This window comes from Dioscorea cayenensis, chromosome 13 (genome assembly GCF_009730915.1).
Source record: "Dioscorea cayenensis subsp. rotundata cultivar TDr96_F1 chromosome 13, TDr96_F1_v2_PseudoChromosome.rev07_lg8_w22 25.fasta, whole genome shotgun sequence".
NCBI classification, from domain to species: domain Eukaryota; kingdom Viridiplantae; phylum Streptophyta; class Magnoliopsida; order Dioscoreales; family Dioscoreaceae; genus Dioscorea; species Dioscorea cayenensis.
The window spans coordinates 7,140,833-7,158,895 of record NC_052483.1 but is presented as its reverse complement, the minus strand read 5'-3'; the positions used below and the strand labels follow the sequence as shown (position 1 = coordinate 7,158,895).

At 36.4% G+C, this 18,063-nt stretch overlaps 2 protein-coding genes across 2 annotated transcripts; one reads left to right on the top strand and one right to left on the bottom strand.

Annotated features, from left to right (window-relative positions):
• Nucleotides 1-5,004: 5,004 nt before the first annotated feature.
• Nucleotides 5,005-10,987, top strand: LOC120274985. Its single transcript, XM_039281511.1, has 9 exons — nucleotides 5,005-5,043; nucleotides 5,140-5,179; nucleotides 5,596-5,774; nucleotides 6,203-6,241; nucleotides 7,508-7,594; nucleotides 7,764-7,824; nucleotides 9,779-9,903; nucleotides 10,432-10,529; nucleotides 10,623-10,987. Exons 2-9 carry the CDS (start codon nucleotides 5,143-5,145, stop codon nucleotides 10,735-10,737), a joined length of 741 nt encoding a protein of 246 aa, XP_039137445.1. The 5' UTR covers nucleotides 5,005-5,043; nucleotides 5,140-5,142; the 3' UTR covers nucleotides 10,738-10,987.
• A 408-nt stretch (nucleotides 10,988-11,395) lies between these two features.
• LOC120274659 (pre-rRNA-processing protein TSR2 homolog) lies at nucleotides 11,396-16,569 on the bottom strand. Its single transcript, XM_039281192.1, has 5 exons — nucleotides 16,372-16,569; nucleotides 13,410-13,671; nucleotides 12,389-12,480; nucleotides 12,130-12,243; nucleotides 11,396-11,731 (listed from the first exon to the last, which is right to left on the bottom strand). Exons 1-5 carry the CDS (start codon nucleotides 16,567-16,569, stop codon nucleotides 11,543-11,545), a joined length of 855 nt encoding a protein of 284 aa, XP_039137126.1. The 3' UTR covers nucleotides 11,396-11,542.
• Nucleotides 16,570-18,063: the final 1,494 nt, after the last annotated feature.

Genomic DNA, 18,063 nt, shown 5'->3' with positions numbered 1-18,063 from the left:
CTCGTACTGCTTGCCTCCCAGTAGACTTCCCGAGCAAAAGCTACATGCTCTGCTTCTCCGCCGCATAATGATCACAAGGTCAAAAGAGCAACCGTAGTATCAACGAGAATGAGAGATTTACCGCTAGACATTTTAAACCCCTTATCACCATTGTGTCCCAATCTTTCGCCACAAATTAGGAGAATTTTTATCTCTCCACCTGACACTTATTGTCTAGAACATCACTCAAATATGTCTGACAAAGAGCAACACAACTCGCCTCGTGCGAAATGTTATAGAACCGCTGGACGCTTCCACTTGCTATTTCAAATGTGTGTGGAAGCCGTCTTGATGCGTCATTAGCGGAGAGCAAATTACATGCGTAGATCAGGAATATGGCCATGACATCATTTAATGTGAGTATACATCCAAGAATAGTCTTCACAGATATAATCACCTAAACCAACAATGCTTGCTAGTTCATGAAGTACTCCCTTCTAGGAACACAATGGTATGAGCACTGTGATTCACAAGCCACTGAAGTCTCGAACTATCAACATGAAACATGATAACACTCAAAAGTTGCAGTAAAAATCAAAAGTAACATCATCATCACTCTTGGGTAGTCGTTGCCGCAGTGTTTTTGTCATCTTCCTCTTATAGTCGATTCTTTCTTCCCTCTGCTCCCTTTTCGCATTTTAAAACAATACTTCTTGATATGACCGAGCTTCGCACAATGGCATGTAGTCACATTGCTTCCCATCGCTGGACCCGGGACACCGCTTGCAGCTTGGTTATTAGTGCCTTTGAAACCCTACTCTTCGTTTCTTCCCTACGTCTCGACAACGAGGCGCACTGCGAATCATCAACTCCCGTCTCACTTCTTTCCGGTTCCTCGTTAAACATGCTTTCTGATGACATCGAAAAGATAGAACACCATCCGGGGCTGAGTTACTACTAGTCGCGACGAGGTTTCAACCGTCTACGTGCAAAGAACTCGATAGAAACAAAAGCTCGCTGAACTCGTCGTCAAGACGAGTTTTATGGTAGTCGACTTGTTAATATTAATATTACGCGGAAGTCGCTTTCGCGTCTCGTAAAAGCGAACTCTCCCACCTTCCGATTTCAAATTAACAAGCTTTCTTAACTCAAAGGAAGCTTTATTATGAGCGAGTCTTGGCTCGCCATAGATACCCTCGACTCTTCCACAAATCATATGGAGTAGGACTCTTTGCTGACACATGTTGAAAAATGCTTTGATATCAAACCCTATCGCCTAACAGTCCTCCTCAAAGCACTTTCTTTTCCGGCTATCCATTCTTTCTCTTCCATCTTGCTCCGAGTTTAGATGGTTTAGAGACATTACCACTCGAAATTGGTAGCCGATTTCAATTGGGTCATTACTAGTCCTTACAATATAACAGATACTTCCAGCCATGGGTCTCCAAATAGAATATTAGGTTGATGTCGATTTACCGTCAAATGGCTACTTACCGACTCCAGCGATGGCAATAATTAAACCTTTCTACGATACCGCTGTAAAAATCGCCGAGGTCTGACGCTCGACGCTACAGTGTTCAGAAACGATCAAGCATGACGACCCAATTAAACGATTCAATCTACATACACAAATGACATGCAACGCACTCCGATTTATACGTGTAAGCGCTTCGATGTGAAGGATAAACTCCTGGGACGCTCCATGGTCCACCACTTTGCTTCCTACGTGATTAAATTGAGGCCAAAGAGCACGAATCAATCGACAAAGGATTCACAACCCAGAAACAAACTCAAAAGACAATAAGAGATTAGATAGAGCAAAAGTGTAGAAATCATCATGCGTTAAAAATTGTGTTTAAGACTAGCAGGCACACAGGGATGATCCCGACGATCCAAAATAAAGCTCCTTCTTATCAAGAACAGGTAGCCCAATTTGAGCAATTGTAAGGATCACCTCAGATCGTAAGTTGATCAGCTATGACAAGGAATAACAAACCTCTGGCTCTCTCTTTTTCTTTAAGTTCTGCAGCTTTCCGATGTTATCTGGTAAAAACGAAAATCAATCACAAAGAAAATTCTCTTGGAAACCTAATATGATCTGCAAATAATTCGAAAATAAAGCATATAGTCAAGCGTAAAAGTACGACCCAAGCAAACGATATGAAATATTGCAATATAGGATTGGACCCATAACAAGGATGGGATGACCATAACATATGGATTATCTATAGATTTTACCAAATTATAATAATAATAAATAACACAAGGACTTTATTTTTATTTTTTTTATAGAACCATAGATGAAACAAATTTATAAATAATTATTTAATAACAAAATAAATCTGTGCCATTAGATCTTCAAGTCATGTTCTTATTCTTGGATTTAATACTGGTTTCTAGAGAGCTCAAATTGTCGAGGCTTAAAAATTTAACTCATGTATTGGTTTATGATCCCAAATCCTATAGCACTCACCCACAACCCATTTAAATTATATCCATGGTCCCCTTTGGAGAAATCGAGTGCTTGTCTCAATGCATACATATTTGAGTATGCATGTCAGGGTAATCATCATTCCCCAAAACTAAAGGGAAATGGAGGGTAAAAGATGGGACAATGGCCATCTAGCTAGCATGTCTCTCCTATATACATATATGTATATATAAAATATATAATACTCTAGTATTACATTTATTAAATGTAAATATATTAACATTAAAATATTTCAATATTTAATTATGAGTAATTATATAATAGTTATATATTAGAAAATGAAATCTGTATTTCAGGTATAAGTCACCAATTCAAATGTTGAGATTATAATAATTCTTGTTGATTAATTCACATAAATGCATTGATCAATTATTAATATAAATAAATTTAGATACTTAATATGATGATGATGATTAAAGTGAGAATGATATTTTTACCCTCCACAATTTTATTTAATTGAAAGTAGAAAATAAGTAATTTTAAAAATTAATTACATAATAATTATAAAAATAATTATATTTATACCAACAAAATAGAATTCACATATTTATATTAAAGGGCATAAATGTAATTTTATTATATGTCTTCGTTTCATTACTTTTCTCTGTAACTTGATAAATTCTCATTTGAAACCACAGGTTTTATTTTATTACCCTTCCCAATGTTCCCCATTCGCATAATCCCATCCCTATAACTTTCCGAGTAATTTTGTATGCAAATTGAAGTGCATTTGGAGCTTGGCGAAACACATTTTGAGTTGTTCTACATTCATTAAAGGATATATGAATAAATTGAGACAGTTAATCTTTGAGACTAATGTTTCTTAGCAATTTGGTTTCAGAATGCTATCATTTTAAAAGAAATGTGAGGTTTTACACAAGGGTGGTGCCGTGGTGGGTTTCTGCAAGGGAAATATTAAGTTTGTGTCAAGAACTTCCTTGAAGGCTTAAATTTAAAATTCACAGTGATGTGGAATGCACCTCAATTTGAAAGATGCAGACTTTGAGTATAAACATTTGTTCCTCTGCACTTAAGGTTGGAATTCAATCTGCAGATAACAAAGCTCAGATTTGATGGTGATGATGTATATGGCCATTTTGGTTCCAACATATATGAGAAAATCAATAATTGTATTATATATATATCACATTGCCTATGTATGAGATAAATCCTTTAATTTATTAAAAATGCTTGCTCAATATATGTTTATATACTCTGATGTAAGCAGTTTGAGCGAACGAGCTTGATACTTCGCCCGGCGTTCGATCGTTTTAAAGAATTTAGTCGTTTGCGTTTGGTTCGAGGGGTTTGTTAAGCGAATTTTCAATTGCAATTTCGATATCTGAAAGGGTTACGTGAGTTGAGTGAAGCTTGAGGTAGAAAAGTGATAAAATATTAAACCAAATTTTCTTACATAAATTCCTGATATCTAATTTACTTATTTATTTCTTAAATCATAAAATATATTGTAAAGTCAGAATTTCAAACCTTCGACGTTTGGGTTCAAACTATGATTAATTTTATCATCGATTAGGCGATTGAAAGAGTGGATCAAAAGTAAAAATTATTTTATAGTCATATAAAACTTTCAGAGTGATTTTGCGTTGTATTAAGTAGCTGCACTTTCAAAGGGAGTGCACAAATGATTTCGTGAAAGCCCAAAAGAAAATGGTGAGGTTTTAATGAGGGACTAAACTGGAATGAAAATCTAAATAAAAGGATAAAGACGAGGGGCTTTTATGCAATAATAATTGGCAAATAGTAATTACAGACTCAATGAGTTATAATTTGGAGGTGATGGCTTCTCAGAAAGTTCTTTATGTTGGGTTTCAAGGTAAGAAGCCACGAGGAATTCTCCGCCGAGATATGAGATCGCCATGGCGCCCTTCTTCTCTACGCCTTCCAGCCTTATGTCTACCAAGTAATCTTCGTCTCTCAATCCCCTGCTGTTGCTGCCTTTTTCTTTGTATCTGAGATTTGAATTCCTTTGTAGTTTTGGTTTGTGGTTTTTGATTTCTGAGAAATTTTGATGCTGATTTGGTTGGATGTGGATGTTGCTAATTTGTGTTTTCTCACTTTGAATTATCATGTTCTGATCGAGATTCTCCTTTTCCTTGATTTCTGCTTTTGTAGTTGTGGAGTGATTACCCTTTTTCAATCGAAAATTTGTCTTTTTGTTGGTGGTTTGTGAGTTTAGAAGACTTGTGTGTGTGTGTAGTTGATCCTTATCTGAAAAGAAAATTTTTGGCCTAAATGGGATGTTTAGAATGTAATGATTTTAGCATATGGTTTCTATTTTTGTGATGAGAATGTGTTTAGGGATATTAGCAATTGATGGAAAGATTTGAGTCCACATAATTTCGTTGCCAGGATGTAGATTGGGGAAACTGGTTCTGCTTATTGTAGAAGAATATTGAAGTTCTTGGATGTTACTTCATGATCTAAAAATATTTATATGTTTTTTTGTTTGTAAATTAGACTTATTTATCTACTGCAATATTTTTAAATGGCAGAATCCACAGGCAGTTGCTAACGCTTTCCAAATATTGGGTGGAGAATCACAGATTGTTCAGGTATTTGGTTTGCACCATTGTGGCCTTCGGTCCCATATCCAACTGTTACGTAAGCACTACTAAATTGAAGCCCTTCACGTTGTTTTCTATTGTCAGATAATGTTGAAATCAGAAGAGAAGGTTACTGCAAAGCCTGGTAAGTCTTTGGTTCATGTTATAGTTGTTATTTATAAAGGAAAGTTGATGGTCATTTTGTTCTTTTTTTGAGTGATTTGTGCGATTTTTTATTATATCTTGTTGATAGCAATCCTCTTAAATTGATTGTTGAACTTCCTTTATATGCCACAGAAAACAATGCCTTTCTTGATGTGCAATACATGCATTTTGTAGCTGCTAATTTGCACATCTATGAGTAATATGGTTAGAGAATATGAAGCAACCATTAATCCAAATTCTTCATTCAATGACAAAAACCTCTTGGTTAAAATCAGTAAATCTCTTGACATTTATTTTCTATGGATATATTTCACACCAATACTAATACCTCTATATAAACTAATATTTTTGAATAAGTTCTATTCTCTTAATGAAATAATTGCATTTCTTTTTCAGGTACAATGTGCTACATGTCTGGTTCCATTCAAATGGAAAACATTTATGTCCCTGAAAATGAAGGGGGCTTGTGGCAATGGATTTTTGGGAAGAGTTTGACCAGTATAGTGCTCTTTAACTCTGGTCCTGATGATGGATTTGTAGGCATTGCGGCACCATCCCCTGGTCGGATACTTCCGGTTAGTTTTAATTTAATTTTTTTTTTTAAATTTTCTTGCAACGTTGTTTGCCTCCTCTCATAATGGAAAATTTACACTAATTTTCAATTATGTTGTAGAAATTAACATAAGTTTTGCATTTAACAAAAAGCTTCATGATGCATGTAGAGCCATGGGTAGAAAATAGCAATTGATATTGGTTCCACTTCCACCAGTATTTTCTTTAATATTATGTCTCGAGACAGATCATTTCTCTTGCCAGACCGGGGAAACTAAAACATTAGAAAGCTGGAAAAAGTTATAGGTTCTCTAAACTCCTTGTTTCCTTTGAAGGATCAACAATGTACTTGTGGATTTACTAAACCGCATCTTGCAGAATTATTTATGCAATTTTCTTTTCTCCATTCATATTTATTTTCATGTTATAATTTGGTGTATTTTTTTTATAGATTGACTTGGCAAAATTTGGCGGAGAAATAATTTGCCAGGTACAGTTGATATTTGAAACTGCTTTCTTAATCCTATGCTACTCCTACGAGCATGACTTTGGTTTTATCGATTGTCTTAGTAATTACAACTGAGTAAACATTTATCCTGTGCTATTCTTTAATGTGCAGAACAATGTGAATGACATGGTTGTTTGCATTGCTGTTAATTAGATAGGATTATCGGCAAGAAAATTTTAATTTTTGCATTTGCACAGTAGAAATATGATTTTGATTGTGTTCATTATTTGTACCTTATGGACCATTTGTTTGTTATGCTTCTAACAAAACTTTCTTATTCATAATTGATTATCTGTTGTTTGCTATGATATATAATTTTTTTCTCTAGTGATGATTTTTTTCTTTTGATGGGAAAGTGGGTGTTTTTGCCTTGAATAACAATGTAGGATGGGTTTGGCTGTGATCGCAAAATGAAATACCAAACGAAGGCTTAGGAATCCAAGTACAAGTTGGTGTTCTGGCTAAAGTTGGAGATTGTTACTTTTGTTAGTTTCATAATACTTAGATAATATGTGCAGCATTTAATTGTTTGGGAGGTTTGAGATAGTTGAAATATTTGTTTGCCATGGAGCTCACAAGGCTTACCTTCCGGAAGTATTGGTCTAAAATGAATATCACTTCAAGGCTTTTGGGAAGGCGTTTGTTACATGCGGGCCATGAACCACATGTTGCATGCCATACGGAACATGCTTCTCAGTGAGTTTTACATTTGGCCTAGGGCTCACTTGGTTATGTAGGGATTGAGGTTTATTTCAATAATGTGCCTCTATGCGTGCCCATTACTGAAGTTTGGCTTGGTAAACCATGCTCCGAAATGGACCTACTTAGCAAGTGACCTTGGCCTCTACTTGGTGTGCTTGTTTTGTGACCCATCCTAACACTTGTTCTGGTTACTTTTTCTGGTGTTTTGGGGATTATCCACCCCATTGGAGAACCATATTTTTCGGTTCACTATTTGCTTGAACATAGAATCTGTGCTTTAGCTTGACATAAGGGCATTTTTCTAAATGCCTTGTCTACCTATGCAGCAGTCATTTTTATCTATATGCCATTTGTGTAAAATTGTGTATGTAAAATACATGGACTTCTAATTGATATATTTAACATTCTTGAGACTTTTGCCATTGCCTTTTTAAAACACCTCTGAGAACTCTTCCAAGTTTATTTCACTTTATTATTATAATGTGAATATATAGCATGTGAATACGTATAGCAGTGATAATGATTGCTTTGATTTTGATCCTTTAGCCAGATGCGTTTCTTTGTTCTGTTAATGATGTCACTGTCACCAGCATCTCGGAACAGAGGCCGCGCAATGTTGTGTTTGGTACAGAGGTATGACCCTAGTTTGAATGTTCTGATTTCCATTTAACTATGTACCCTTGATCCTCTGGTATTTTGAAGTACATGTGTCACCGATTTTATTAAAATCTCCCTTATTAGACTTTACTTCAACATGTTCTGGTCTTGCACCGTTTTATATGACCTTTTTGTGCTGTTACAGATACTTTTGAAACAAAAGCTGTCAGGCCAAGGTCTGGCATTTCTGGTAGCTGGTGGATCTGGTATTGTTCTTTCTCTGTTTTCACGTTATGCTAATTCTTCATGCCATTATTTTGTCATCAAAATTTGACACCATATATGATGCTATCACATGTGATGTATGCCTAAGTTAATATTGAATCTTTATAGAGCTACTCCAATACTCCCTACCAATGAATATAGTTCATTTGTTTTTATTAATATCTATCTGAAGTTTTTGAGCTTACTATAGGTGCCTCATCAAACAACATTACCTCAATTAAAGTTGATTGTTCAATGCCATGAGGGAGGATGAGAAGAAAATATATTGATAATATTGACAGATGATTTCAGAATTGTTTTTGAAATATGCATTCATAAATATCTAGTAAATGTTTTTGAACTAACATAGATACCTCAGTAAGCCTCATTAGCCCACTTCAAGTTGATTGTCCAATGCCACAAGGTAGGATGATGTGTATCTGTATTGCCATCAACGGTGGCTTTAGATTATGAGGGCTAGCTTCATAACCTTCATGTTTAGAATCTTAAAGCTTTTTAATCGGGCTTACTTTGTCCAATGTTACAATTCTTAAATTGGTTTGTTGGAAACATTATGTCTTAACATTCTTAGCATCAAAATAAGTTGTGATGCATTCCTCCAAGGTTTGGAATTTTCCAATTTAGATAGACTTTATTAAGACAATTTCCTGGTTAATCTAATGTCTCTTTTCTGACCTATCAGCACAAGTATCAGATACAAGTTTTTGCCTGAAATTGTCCATTAAATTGGGAAAAAAATAAAGCAATATCTTAGTAATCATCCAAACTTAATGATAACTACCCAGACATCAAAATGTGAAACTTAAAGGCTAGAAAATAATAATAATAATAATAATAATAATAATAATAATAATAATAATAATAATAATTTAGACTCCAGCCAAGTAAATGATTAATTTTTAGAAAAAATAAAAAACCAAATTCTGCCCTGTACATTTACCACAGTACTATTAACCTTTGGATTTAAAATCACTGCTTAAATATGCGGAGCATAGCATCAGAGATTCTAGGAGCTAACATAGTCACAACTGAAGGAGTGGAGAAGTTAACTTTGTGCAGAATTTAAGTGCTCATCCCCATTCTATGCTAGCTAAGAAAATTTGTTGCTGCTACCCTGCCTAGTAAGAAAAAAGGGGTTCACAGCAGCATTTCAACCACCTTCCGGTATTCTTCTTTCTCAAATCATACAATCCACTGAAAGTTGATTGTGGGAACATTATAGTAAAGTTGTTCCTTACTAGTACTAGACCTCTAATTTCAAAAGCAATTTTGAGCATTCTGTGGCCATGATTGTTCACAGCGTCCTTGGCGCATATTTGGTCTGCTTTCTGTAAAAGAGTTGTATTTTGTTTTTTTGTGAAGAAGACAAAGTGCTATTCAAAGAAGTGTTCGTCAAAAGTGTATTTTTTTCATTAGCATTTGAGTGAAAAATCTTGCCAAATGATATTTTGATACCCCAAAAACATACTTGCTTTTAGACTACTCGAAACATAGGAGTCAAACACACCCCAGTCTTCTACAGCCTAAGCACATTCAGATTCTAGTTACCTTTGGCTTTTGCTGTATTTTGCCTTTGATTATGTTTCAGATCAGATGATTAGGCCAATTTTCAAATGGAAGTTATATCACCTACTGATTTCAATTACCAAAATTATCAAGATTGTAACGTGTTTCCACCTGTAATTATATGGATGATATTCATCTTTAGGCAAACTTTTCACTCTTTCCCAACTCATGCACTCAGCGTTTATCTTGCTGATATTTTATGCTCATAAATGTAAAATAAAGCGCTCTAGCACATCTATACATATTATAACTCTTGTTTTCAACTTGAAAGCTGAAAATAATTGCTTCCATTATGATAGTGAATTTTGATCCTGTGCTTTAATATATATGCTGATTGGTGAGTCCTCTGGTGGCATATTCTTTTGTTAGTTGTACAGAAAATTCTTGATGTTGATGAAGTACTAGTAGTTGATGCTGCCTGCATAGTTGCCATGACAACCACCATCAGCTTCCAACTAAAGCACTCCAATCCAACAAGAAGAATTATATTCGGAGTGAGTTCACTGTTTTCCTTTATTTGACTATCATATGCAACACTTTCAAGTAGGCAGATACCAAGGATGTTCTTAACAATTTTGGCAAATATCTTGAACATCAATCATGAGGGTTTTTATTCCAGCCTCCTGGCTGTCAAAGTTACTAAGATTTGAGAATTGAAATCTTTTGATATGTAAATTTTGGGTATATTCTTTTATTCTAGAAAGTTATGTATAATCAATTCTCATTCTGGCGGCCTATGAAGCGGGAGTCATTGTTTGTTTTGGCCTCTCAAATAGAAACTTATGCATTTTGGCCCTCGAGCTAAATAGATCCTCTCAAATAGAATGTGACATTTGCCTAGTGTATATTAAGGGCCCAAAGCAAACAAGATTTTCTCGTTTAAAGCCAAAACGAAATATAAACTTCAGTTAAGGGATCATAAGTGGCTTTAAATTTAATTTGAATATAGCGAATTGTTTGGCACCGACCATCATCAGTTTTCTCGTCAAGCACTTATCTATCTATATACTTTTGTGTTGAAGGGTGAGAGCCAGAACCAATTGACAGCTGTGCTAACGGGCCCAGGCATCGTCTTTGTTCAGAGTTTACCCTTCCCCCGACTTTCTCAGCGTATAGCAAGGCATGCTTATCATTAGCGGATTTTTTCCATTCGTTATTATGGCTGCCATCCTTCTTGAGATGATTGTGAATTTTTGTTGTTTTTATTTTGCAGATCTGTCACCAGCCCGAACTTGAGGGAAAACCCGAAGTTCTTTGCTCAGATTGTGACCTTCCTCTTTCTTGCATATGTTATAATTGTAGCTTCTCTAGTTTTAACGGATGTTTAGCTTGTTTTACTCTTCCCCCCCCAAATTTTCTCTGGTTATATAGTCATATTGATAACCGATTTTTCTTTGGGTCGTTAAAACAGTTATGATAGAGTGATTTGTTCTGGAGGCTTTGAGCTCAAAAGTGTAATACCGTATAGAGTGGCTGCCAATGATTTACAACAGAGGGGGAGTTTGTGATAGATCATATTTGTTTGCTTAAAAATCACATTTATTTCCATTGAAAGTAGACATTTAAATTTTTAGTTTTTGCTGTGCTTGGCTTTAACTTCAATCTTGGCAGTTTTTCTGTGGCCTTTTTCCAACTTCTTGTTCCAAAATCCTCGCCATGTGAAATAAGAGTGAAAAAAATTGAAGATAAATTAAATATATATATATATATATATATATTTGTCAGCCTTCCCATTAAGATTGGTTTTTGTTTTCATGGTTTATGATCATGTTGATATATTTTTATTACTGAAACACTATTGTTTTAAAGAGATGAATATTACTGAAACAATTTACAACACTCTAACAACCTTTTAATGTTAATAACATTATAAGTAGAGCCATTCCAAGCAATGACGCAAAAGAACACCACAAAAAGACTGGCCTCTTAACGAAAAAGCCGAAGGATGAATAAAACCAGTATAAATTAAGTAGAGATGCTCAACCAAAATGAGAAGATGGAAACCTTTCAAACAAAAAAGTCAAGGGATGGATACAAGAGTGCAGATCAAGTAAAGAAATGCTCAACCAAAATGGCAAGAAAGAAATATTTATATTAGCACTTCACCGGCACTATGAGTTTGCAAGACATGAATTATGCCCATCTCTTACCACGATTACGCTTGGTAGGAACAACAAACCAACCCTCTTCATCAGGTGTTTGTTTCTGTTGTTTTGGCTCATTCAGGGCCACTTCCTTTGGGTCTGGTTCATCAACCATCATTTCCGATCCATCTTCGTCCACCTGTTCATCTGAACTCTCACCCTCGTTTTCATTAACCACCTGCAATTAATTATTAATTGACATCAAAGCACTATACAAGTCTCTTGAAAAATTGTTCAAAGGTTTTGATAAGAAAATGTAACTTACGCTTCTAACAAAAGTGTTGAACAAACATGTGTGAATGTTAAGATAATGTAAAGACATGCACTCAGCCATTAATCCTAAATGAAGTTCAGAGTGTTTACCAATGCTTATCAACCAGTGCTTGCCATTTGATATAGAATGCTAAAGAAAAAACCGACTTGGATTAAATTTTTGAAAGAACATTTTGCGTAGTTAAAATGAATCTTGGTCAAACCAAAATACAATGCAAAGCTCTCATAAACTAGAAATATCTCATGTATACATCCAGCAAAAGAAAATTGCTGAAATTAATTGAGAAGATAACTTTTGGATACCTGTCTACTTTGAGAGGCAGCATTTCTCGTGGAAGCAGAGTTCTTTAATTGATCAATTGATTCAAAATTTCCCTGCAGACAGTCTTCATGCATAATCATCAATTGCTCAGCAATCTGTTTAGCAGATTTTAACAAACATAAGATCCAAAATTAGAATATAAAAAATGTAACCGTTTTTGTCCAACATTGAAAAACCTTGGCAGGAGTTTCTAATTGCATCAACCAATAAAAATAAATGGGAGATGAAATTGGAGTGAACCTCTTCTACGCTGCCATCCTCGATTTCAGTATTGAAGGAAAGCACCATGTTCTCATCCAGTATGTTTTCCAAATCATCTATATAAAGTGGAGCTGCAACAACAAAGAATGTTATAAGCCTGATAATCATAATTTTCCACATTATAGGTGTCACAAGCAAAAGAATCAAGATCACAAATCCTGAATAAAAAAAAAACACTGACCTTTGTTTAGAAATTAACACTTTCCAGTTGTAATACTTGTTATAATATACAAAGCATTCAATTAAAAAGAAAATTCAGAATTATATAAAATCCTTTTCAAACAAATATTGAGAAAACATGTTGCAGCAGAACCAACGGCAACAGGAAATGAAGAAACAAGCCTCAACAATGTCAGCAACTATGGAAACTAAGAACTCTTTCCCCCTAAAAACAAAAGTAACTCCCAATGAAACTAACTTAAACTAATTAAACATTCGAAACTAAACACTCCTAAGAATACTTCAGCCCATGTTAACCTCATAAATCAAAGAGCCACTTAGCTCAGTAGGAAAGAAATAAACAATCAAATTTTCAGACCGCAAACCAAATGCTCTCCAAAAGATGCATCATCATTTAATTACCTACAAAATTGATAGAAATGCCGAGCAAAAAGATTGCTAACAGATTGATGGGTTTTGCAAACAGATTAAAGAAATCTTCTTTCGCAAACTATTATATAAAGACTTGATAATTTAAGGGGTTTTCTAGATCATGAACTCCGCACTTATTAGAAAATCAACATCAACAACGCAGTTCGATGCTAAAGAAAACAAAATTACGATTTTTTTTCATCATCTCTAAACTACAAATTCTTGGAATTACCAGAACATCACAACAACAACAATTCGAAATTAAATCTCCTAAAAACTAATTAAATTCGATCTTTTTCCTCAGAATCACCGGAAAATTCGCAAGATATTACACATAATTCAATTGCAAATCAACAAGCATATAAAGAAAAACCGCAGAACAGAAGCAAGAAGAGATTAAAACACAAACCTTTGTCGTTGGAGAACCAAGAGAGAACGGCAGAGGCAAGCTTATCAGCCTTTTGGCGAGATTCCCTCCCACCCCACCCGTTCTGGACCGCCATTTGAAGCGCCGTCCACCGGGCGAGCACGAGGCTGATCCCTTCTCCAAAGCGAGTCGCTGCCTCCGGCGAGAGCACCGGCGTTGGCCCCTCGGTTCCCGGAATCCATGGCTCGATCGATCGAGAGAGAAGCGCGGCGAGACAACGAGGTGACTTCCGGGCTTCGCCGGGCTAGGGTTATAGTTTATATATTATTGGGATTTGGGTTTTTAGTTTTTTGCAAAAGAAACCCAAAACAAATAGTTCATATTTTTTTGAGAAAATGTTTGAAGGCTACTCATGCACTAGCCGCAAATATGACAATTTTTTAAGGGGTGAATATCAAAATAAAACGCAAATTTCAATTTATTTGATTTAATTTGGGAATTTTGTTGGAGTGAGTTTATTTATTTTTCTTTTTTTTAGAATTAATATTTGAAATTTTATGTTTTATTTTGTATTCAGGTTAATTAAATAACTCGAATCCTCAATTTGTTAATATTGTTTTCTCATTTCAAACATATATTTTTTTATTTTTTGAAATGCAGATAATATGTTTTTTTTGGAAAATTAATGTTTACGACTTGTGAATTTCAAATATTCTTAAACAACCCTTCTAACTTTGCCAAATCCTGAACACCCCTTCCGTTATTGTTTAAGTTCCCTTTTACCCCTACCGTTCACTTGAAATGGGTCAATGTTATGAAATTTCATTTTTACCACGAAAATGGTGGGAAAAAAACCGCGCCAATCACACCATATGTTTGCTTTTTGTCAAATCTTTCTTCTTCTTCTTCCTCTCCTCATTTGGTTTGTTCGATTTGAATTCTGCCAGTTTCCTGATAAGGTGAGAATTTCTTCGATTCGAGTGCTAATTTTCACGGCGCTAACTTCTTAAAAATCGGTGTTAGCTCAGCTGAGATATGTGAGCGATGGGATCTCGATGTTTCCCGTGTCAGGGTGAAGTTTATCACACCCGATGGATATAAAACGGTTTGTCCAACAGAAAACGATGTCGACTTCCAGCGGATGTGTCACGTGTACTCCATCTTCAAATGCGCCGTAGTCGATCTTGTCGAGACAGACGATGTGAAATTGTCGAATCCTATTGAAAACGAGTTTTTCTCGTTGTAAGATTCTTCTCTTTTATGTTTATCTAGTTGTATAAGTTCATTACTGTTTAACTGTGCCATTCTCTGTTTAAATATATTACATTTTCATTTAAACATTATCTTCTTCGTTTAATATAATTGTCAGTATGTAACTATTTGAATTAACGTTTAAATTTGTCATATATGTAAGTATAGAGACTAGTAAATTTACATTGACAAAATTTGTCATGTTCTTCGAAAACAATGAATTGAATTTAAACTGATTTTAATTTGAAAACAAACAAAAACAAGGAATTCTATCAACACGCTTTCGAAGACCTACCTTTGTCAGTGATGCCGGCTGCCCTCCCCTCCTTAAGTATGCAGAAAACATACTTTAATCTCAGATAAGGGACGTTTGTTTGCGGTAGCCGTAGCTTTTCATCGGTGAGTAATTGCTCGATAAACCGCATGACATAGACGACGCAGTCGATACTTCCTTGTTTTTGTCGTGGGGTTTCAATATCGTGAACTAGTGGGTACGTTGCGGTCGCCGACTCACCGAACTCCATATCGATACAAATGTCGAATAGCTTCCGCTGTAGAGGTATACAAGTTTAGATTAGATTACTGAATATTTACCAAACACTATTAATTAAGCACAATTTATTAAACAACTTACCATTTCTAGCAGCTGTGCGTCATCGTATCTCTTGCTTTGGCATGAAGAATAATGCCTGTATTCTTCTTTGTTATTGTCAAGGATCATAACATGGAAGTGGCCATTCATAATTATTGGGAGGATGACAATTTCAACATCATGCAAGTTGCGCGCGACATCTCCGATCATAGTCATAGTGATTTCATGTGCGTCATCCTGCTTTGACATAAACAGCGCTAGTGGTCGTGTGATGGAGGCGTGCTTTTTATAAGGATATGACACTATACTCAGCGACTTTTGTATTATGCATACGAAAGCGTCCATCATATCGCTTGAGACCATCTCTTTCCCCTCAAGCAGAGTGAATAGTCTAGACCGTGTGGTGCTGAGAGAGTCGTTCTTCCACACGAAAGTGTTGTAGTTAAACGGTAACAGAGATACTTAAATTATATTGTACCTATTTAACTGATATAGCAAATGCTTAAATGATATTGCAAATAATTAAACGGTATATATATATAAATTAAATGTTAACATATAAGTTTAAACAATAACATAAAAACTTCAAATTGACTTGTCCATAGTGCAGTTGAGAAAGATCCTTATCAACTCCTGTTCGTATTTGTTGAGGCGCGATTGTCCAATGTATTTTTTCTTCTTCGGAATAAAGACTTTCTGAACTTCGTCTAATTTTTTATTGGCAAGGATCATATTTCTCGTTGTAATTGCGTATGCTCCATCGCCTCGTCAACAAACTAGCTTTTGGGATCGAAGATGCAACACTCTGCTTGTTGAAGGTTGTCGGTGTTCAGCACCAGCAGCATCTTTCTTCGATGTGGGCACAACTATAGCACCAACCAGAGACATATCCTTACTTACTTCTTATTGTTGTGGGATTGTGTCTACCTTCGATGCGGCACTGTCGGCCGTTGGTTCCACCGTGATTATGATTTCATTGATAACCGAGTCAACGATCTTCTCAATCGTGGCACTGCAGTAACAGCATAAATGGGGAGACATAACCTTAGTCGGTTCTTGTTCTTCAAAGGATTATGTCCATCTTTGATGCCGCGATCGTTATCCCACGGGTCCTCCGGATCGGGGATTTCGTTAACTAATAGAGTCAACGATCTTATCAACCGCACCAATACCAACATCATGTATGATCTCCTCCACCGTGGCAGCCATATCATCAACGGTAACGACGATCACTCGATGGTCTGTTATTGTTTCATCGTCGACCGACGGTGGATACGAGAGCGTGATTGTTTTTCTCTTTTCTGCAAGTCTCTTCGAATGTGGCCGCTTTTGGAATAACCACCCCGATGATGTCGTCATCGTCAAATTCGACGCCTCGTCCGTCCCGGGTGCTTCGATTGTTTGGAGGGACGACGCAGTCGATTGTGACCGTCCTTCCAATGCCTCAACCCGGGCGACAAGCCGAGGAAACTCGCTCATCAATATCTGGCATGCTTGCATAAGAGTTGTAGTGACATCGTTGCCTAATGCCGTTAAGGGGGCTCCCACGATCGGGGGGACTGCCGTTGTCGCGTGGTCGGCGGGAGAGGCGGTTCGCAATCCGGCGGGATAGGGGAGGGCTTCTCCGGGCTCGAGGAATGTGCGCATGTTGGTGGAAGTAGGAGAACGACGCCGTAGCGCCAGACGGAAGAGGTTGCCCTCTTATTATGCCTTCGAGCAAGTGGTTTCGGAGTAATAGCATTCACCCATCGGTTGGCCCAAACAAATATATCTCCATCAGCATTCGCCATAACCCATTTCAGAAACTAACATACGTAAACCAAAACAATCTTAAGCGAAATCATTCGGTTTAAACAATAAAAAAACTATATTTAAACATTATAGCATAAAGCGTAAGCGAGAGAACAAAAATGTTTAAACTTTTAATAATATGTTTTAAACAGTAAATAAACACACTTAAAAGCTAAATAATATGTTTAACCATTAACGACTACTGTTAAACATATTGTTCATTATTTATTACCTCTTTTCCTTCGAGAGATGACAAAATGGTTTCTATAGTCACGTGCTTTCCGGTAAGTATTTTTCACCGTAGCACAAAGCATCCTTGGGATCTTACCAAAAACGAACTTTATTTCCGGTTCGATCGCCTATGTAAAACCGGATGTTAAGCGCAAACCGAGCAACCCTTAATATACCCTGTGTTGGTCTTCTTTCCCGCGCATCTAGCTTGCACTCGAGCTACTGCTTGTGGAATGTCCTTCATAAGCCACTTGATGCATCGTCATGCCCCGTGCGTATCGCCACATCCCACGTAGATCATCGACATAGTCAGCCGATCCGGGTTCGAATCGAGCATGAGGTATTTGGGAAGAGGATTGTACCCATGAGGTACAACATTGGGAGTTTGGCAAAAATTTTTCTTCTTCTCCCTCCGTCCAACGAGTTGCTCAAGAGTGCTCTTGATGGAGTCTTTGTATCTCTGGTAGGTTTTTGATAAATACCTATCTTCGAAAGCTGAGCATGTTTTTTCTTCTTACGAAAACACGATCTGCGTCTCCATCACAACGCAAAACCAAGAATGAGAGCCACATCTTGAGGGCTCGAAACTCGATGAGGCTTTCCCCAATCCCGAATTTATTGGTGTGGTTATCGTACCTTTGCAATAGAGAATCAAGAAGGGCCCTTTCTTGGAATATAGCTTCCATCTCGATAGAAATGCGCAAAAAGCGGTATCCTTCGGATGATCTCCCAGTATCGAGGGGTCATGTGAACTTTCAATCCAGCTAAGGTCTCCACTACCGGTGTCAAGTAGAATCACCCATTAACTAGGTTGACCGCCATAATCACAAG

Coding starts and splice junctions, on each gene's coding strand:
- LOC120274985 (XM_039281511.1), top strand. CDS start 5,143: ATGTTGAAATCAGAAGAGAAGGTTACTGCAAAGCCTG. Junction 5,775..6,202: donor CCCCTGGTCGGATACTTCCG/GTTAGTTTTAAT, acceptor TTTTTTTTATAG/ATTGACTTGGCAAAATTTGG. Junction 9,904..10,431: donor CAAGAAGAATTATATTCGGA/GTGAGTTCACTG, acceptor TTTGTGTTGAAG/GGTGAGAGCCAGAACCAATT.
- LOC120274659 (XM_039281192.1), bottom strand. CDS start 16,569: ATGACGACATCATCGGGGTGGTTATTCCAAAAGCGGCCACATTCGAAG. Junction 13,672..16,371: donor ATGATGTTGGTATTGGTGCG/GTTGATAAGATC, acceptor CTATAACCCTAG/CCCGGCGAAGCCCGGAAGTC. Junction 12,481..13,409: donor TTGGTTCTCCAACGACAAAG/GTTTGTGTTTTA, acceptor TTGTTGTTGCAG/CTCCACTTTATATAGATGAT.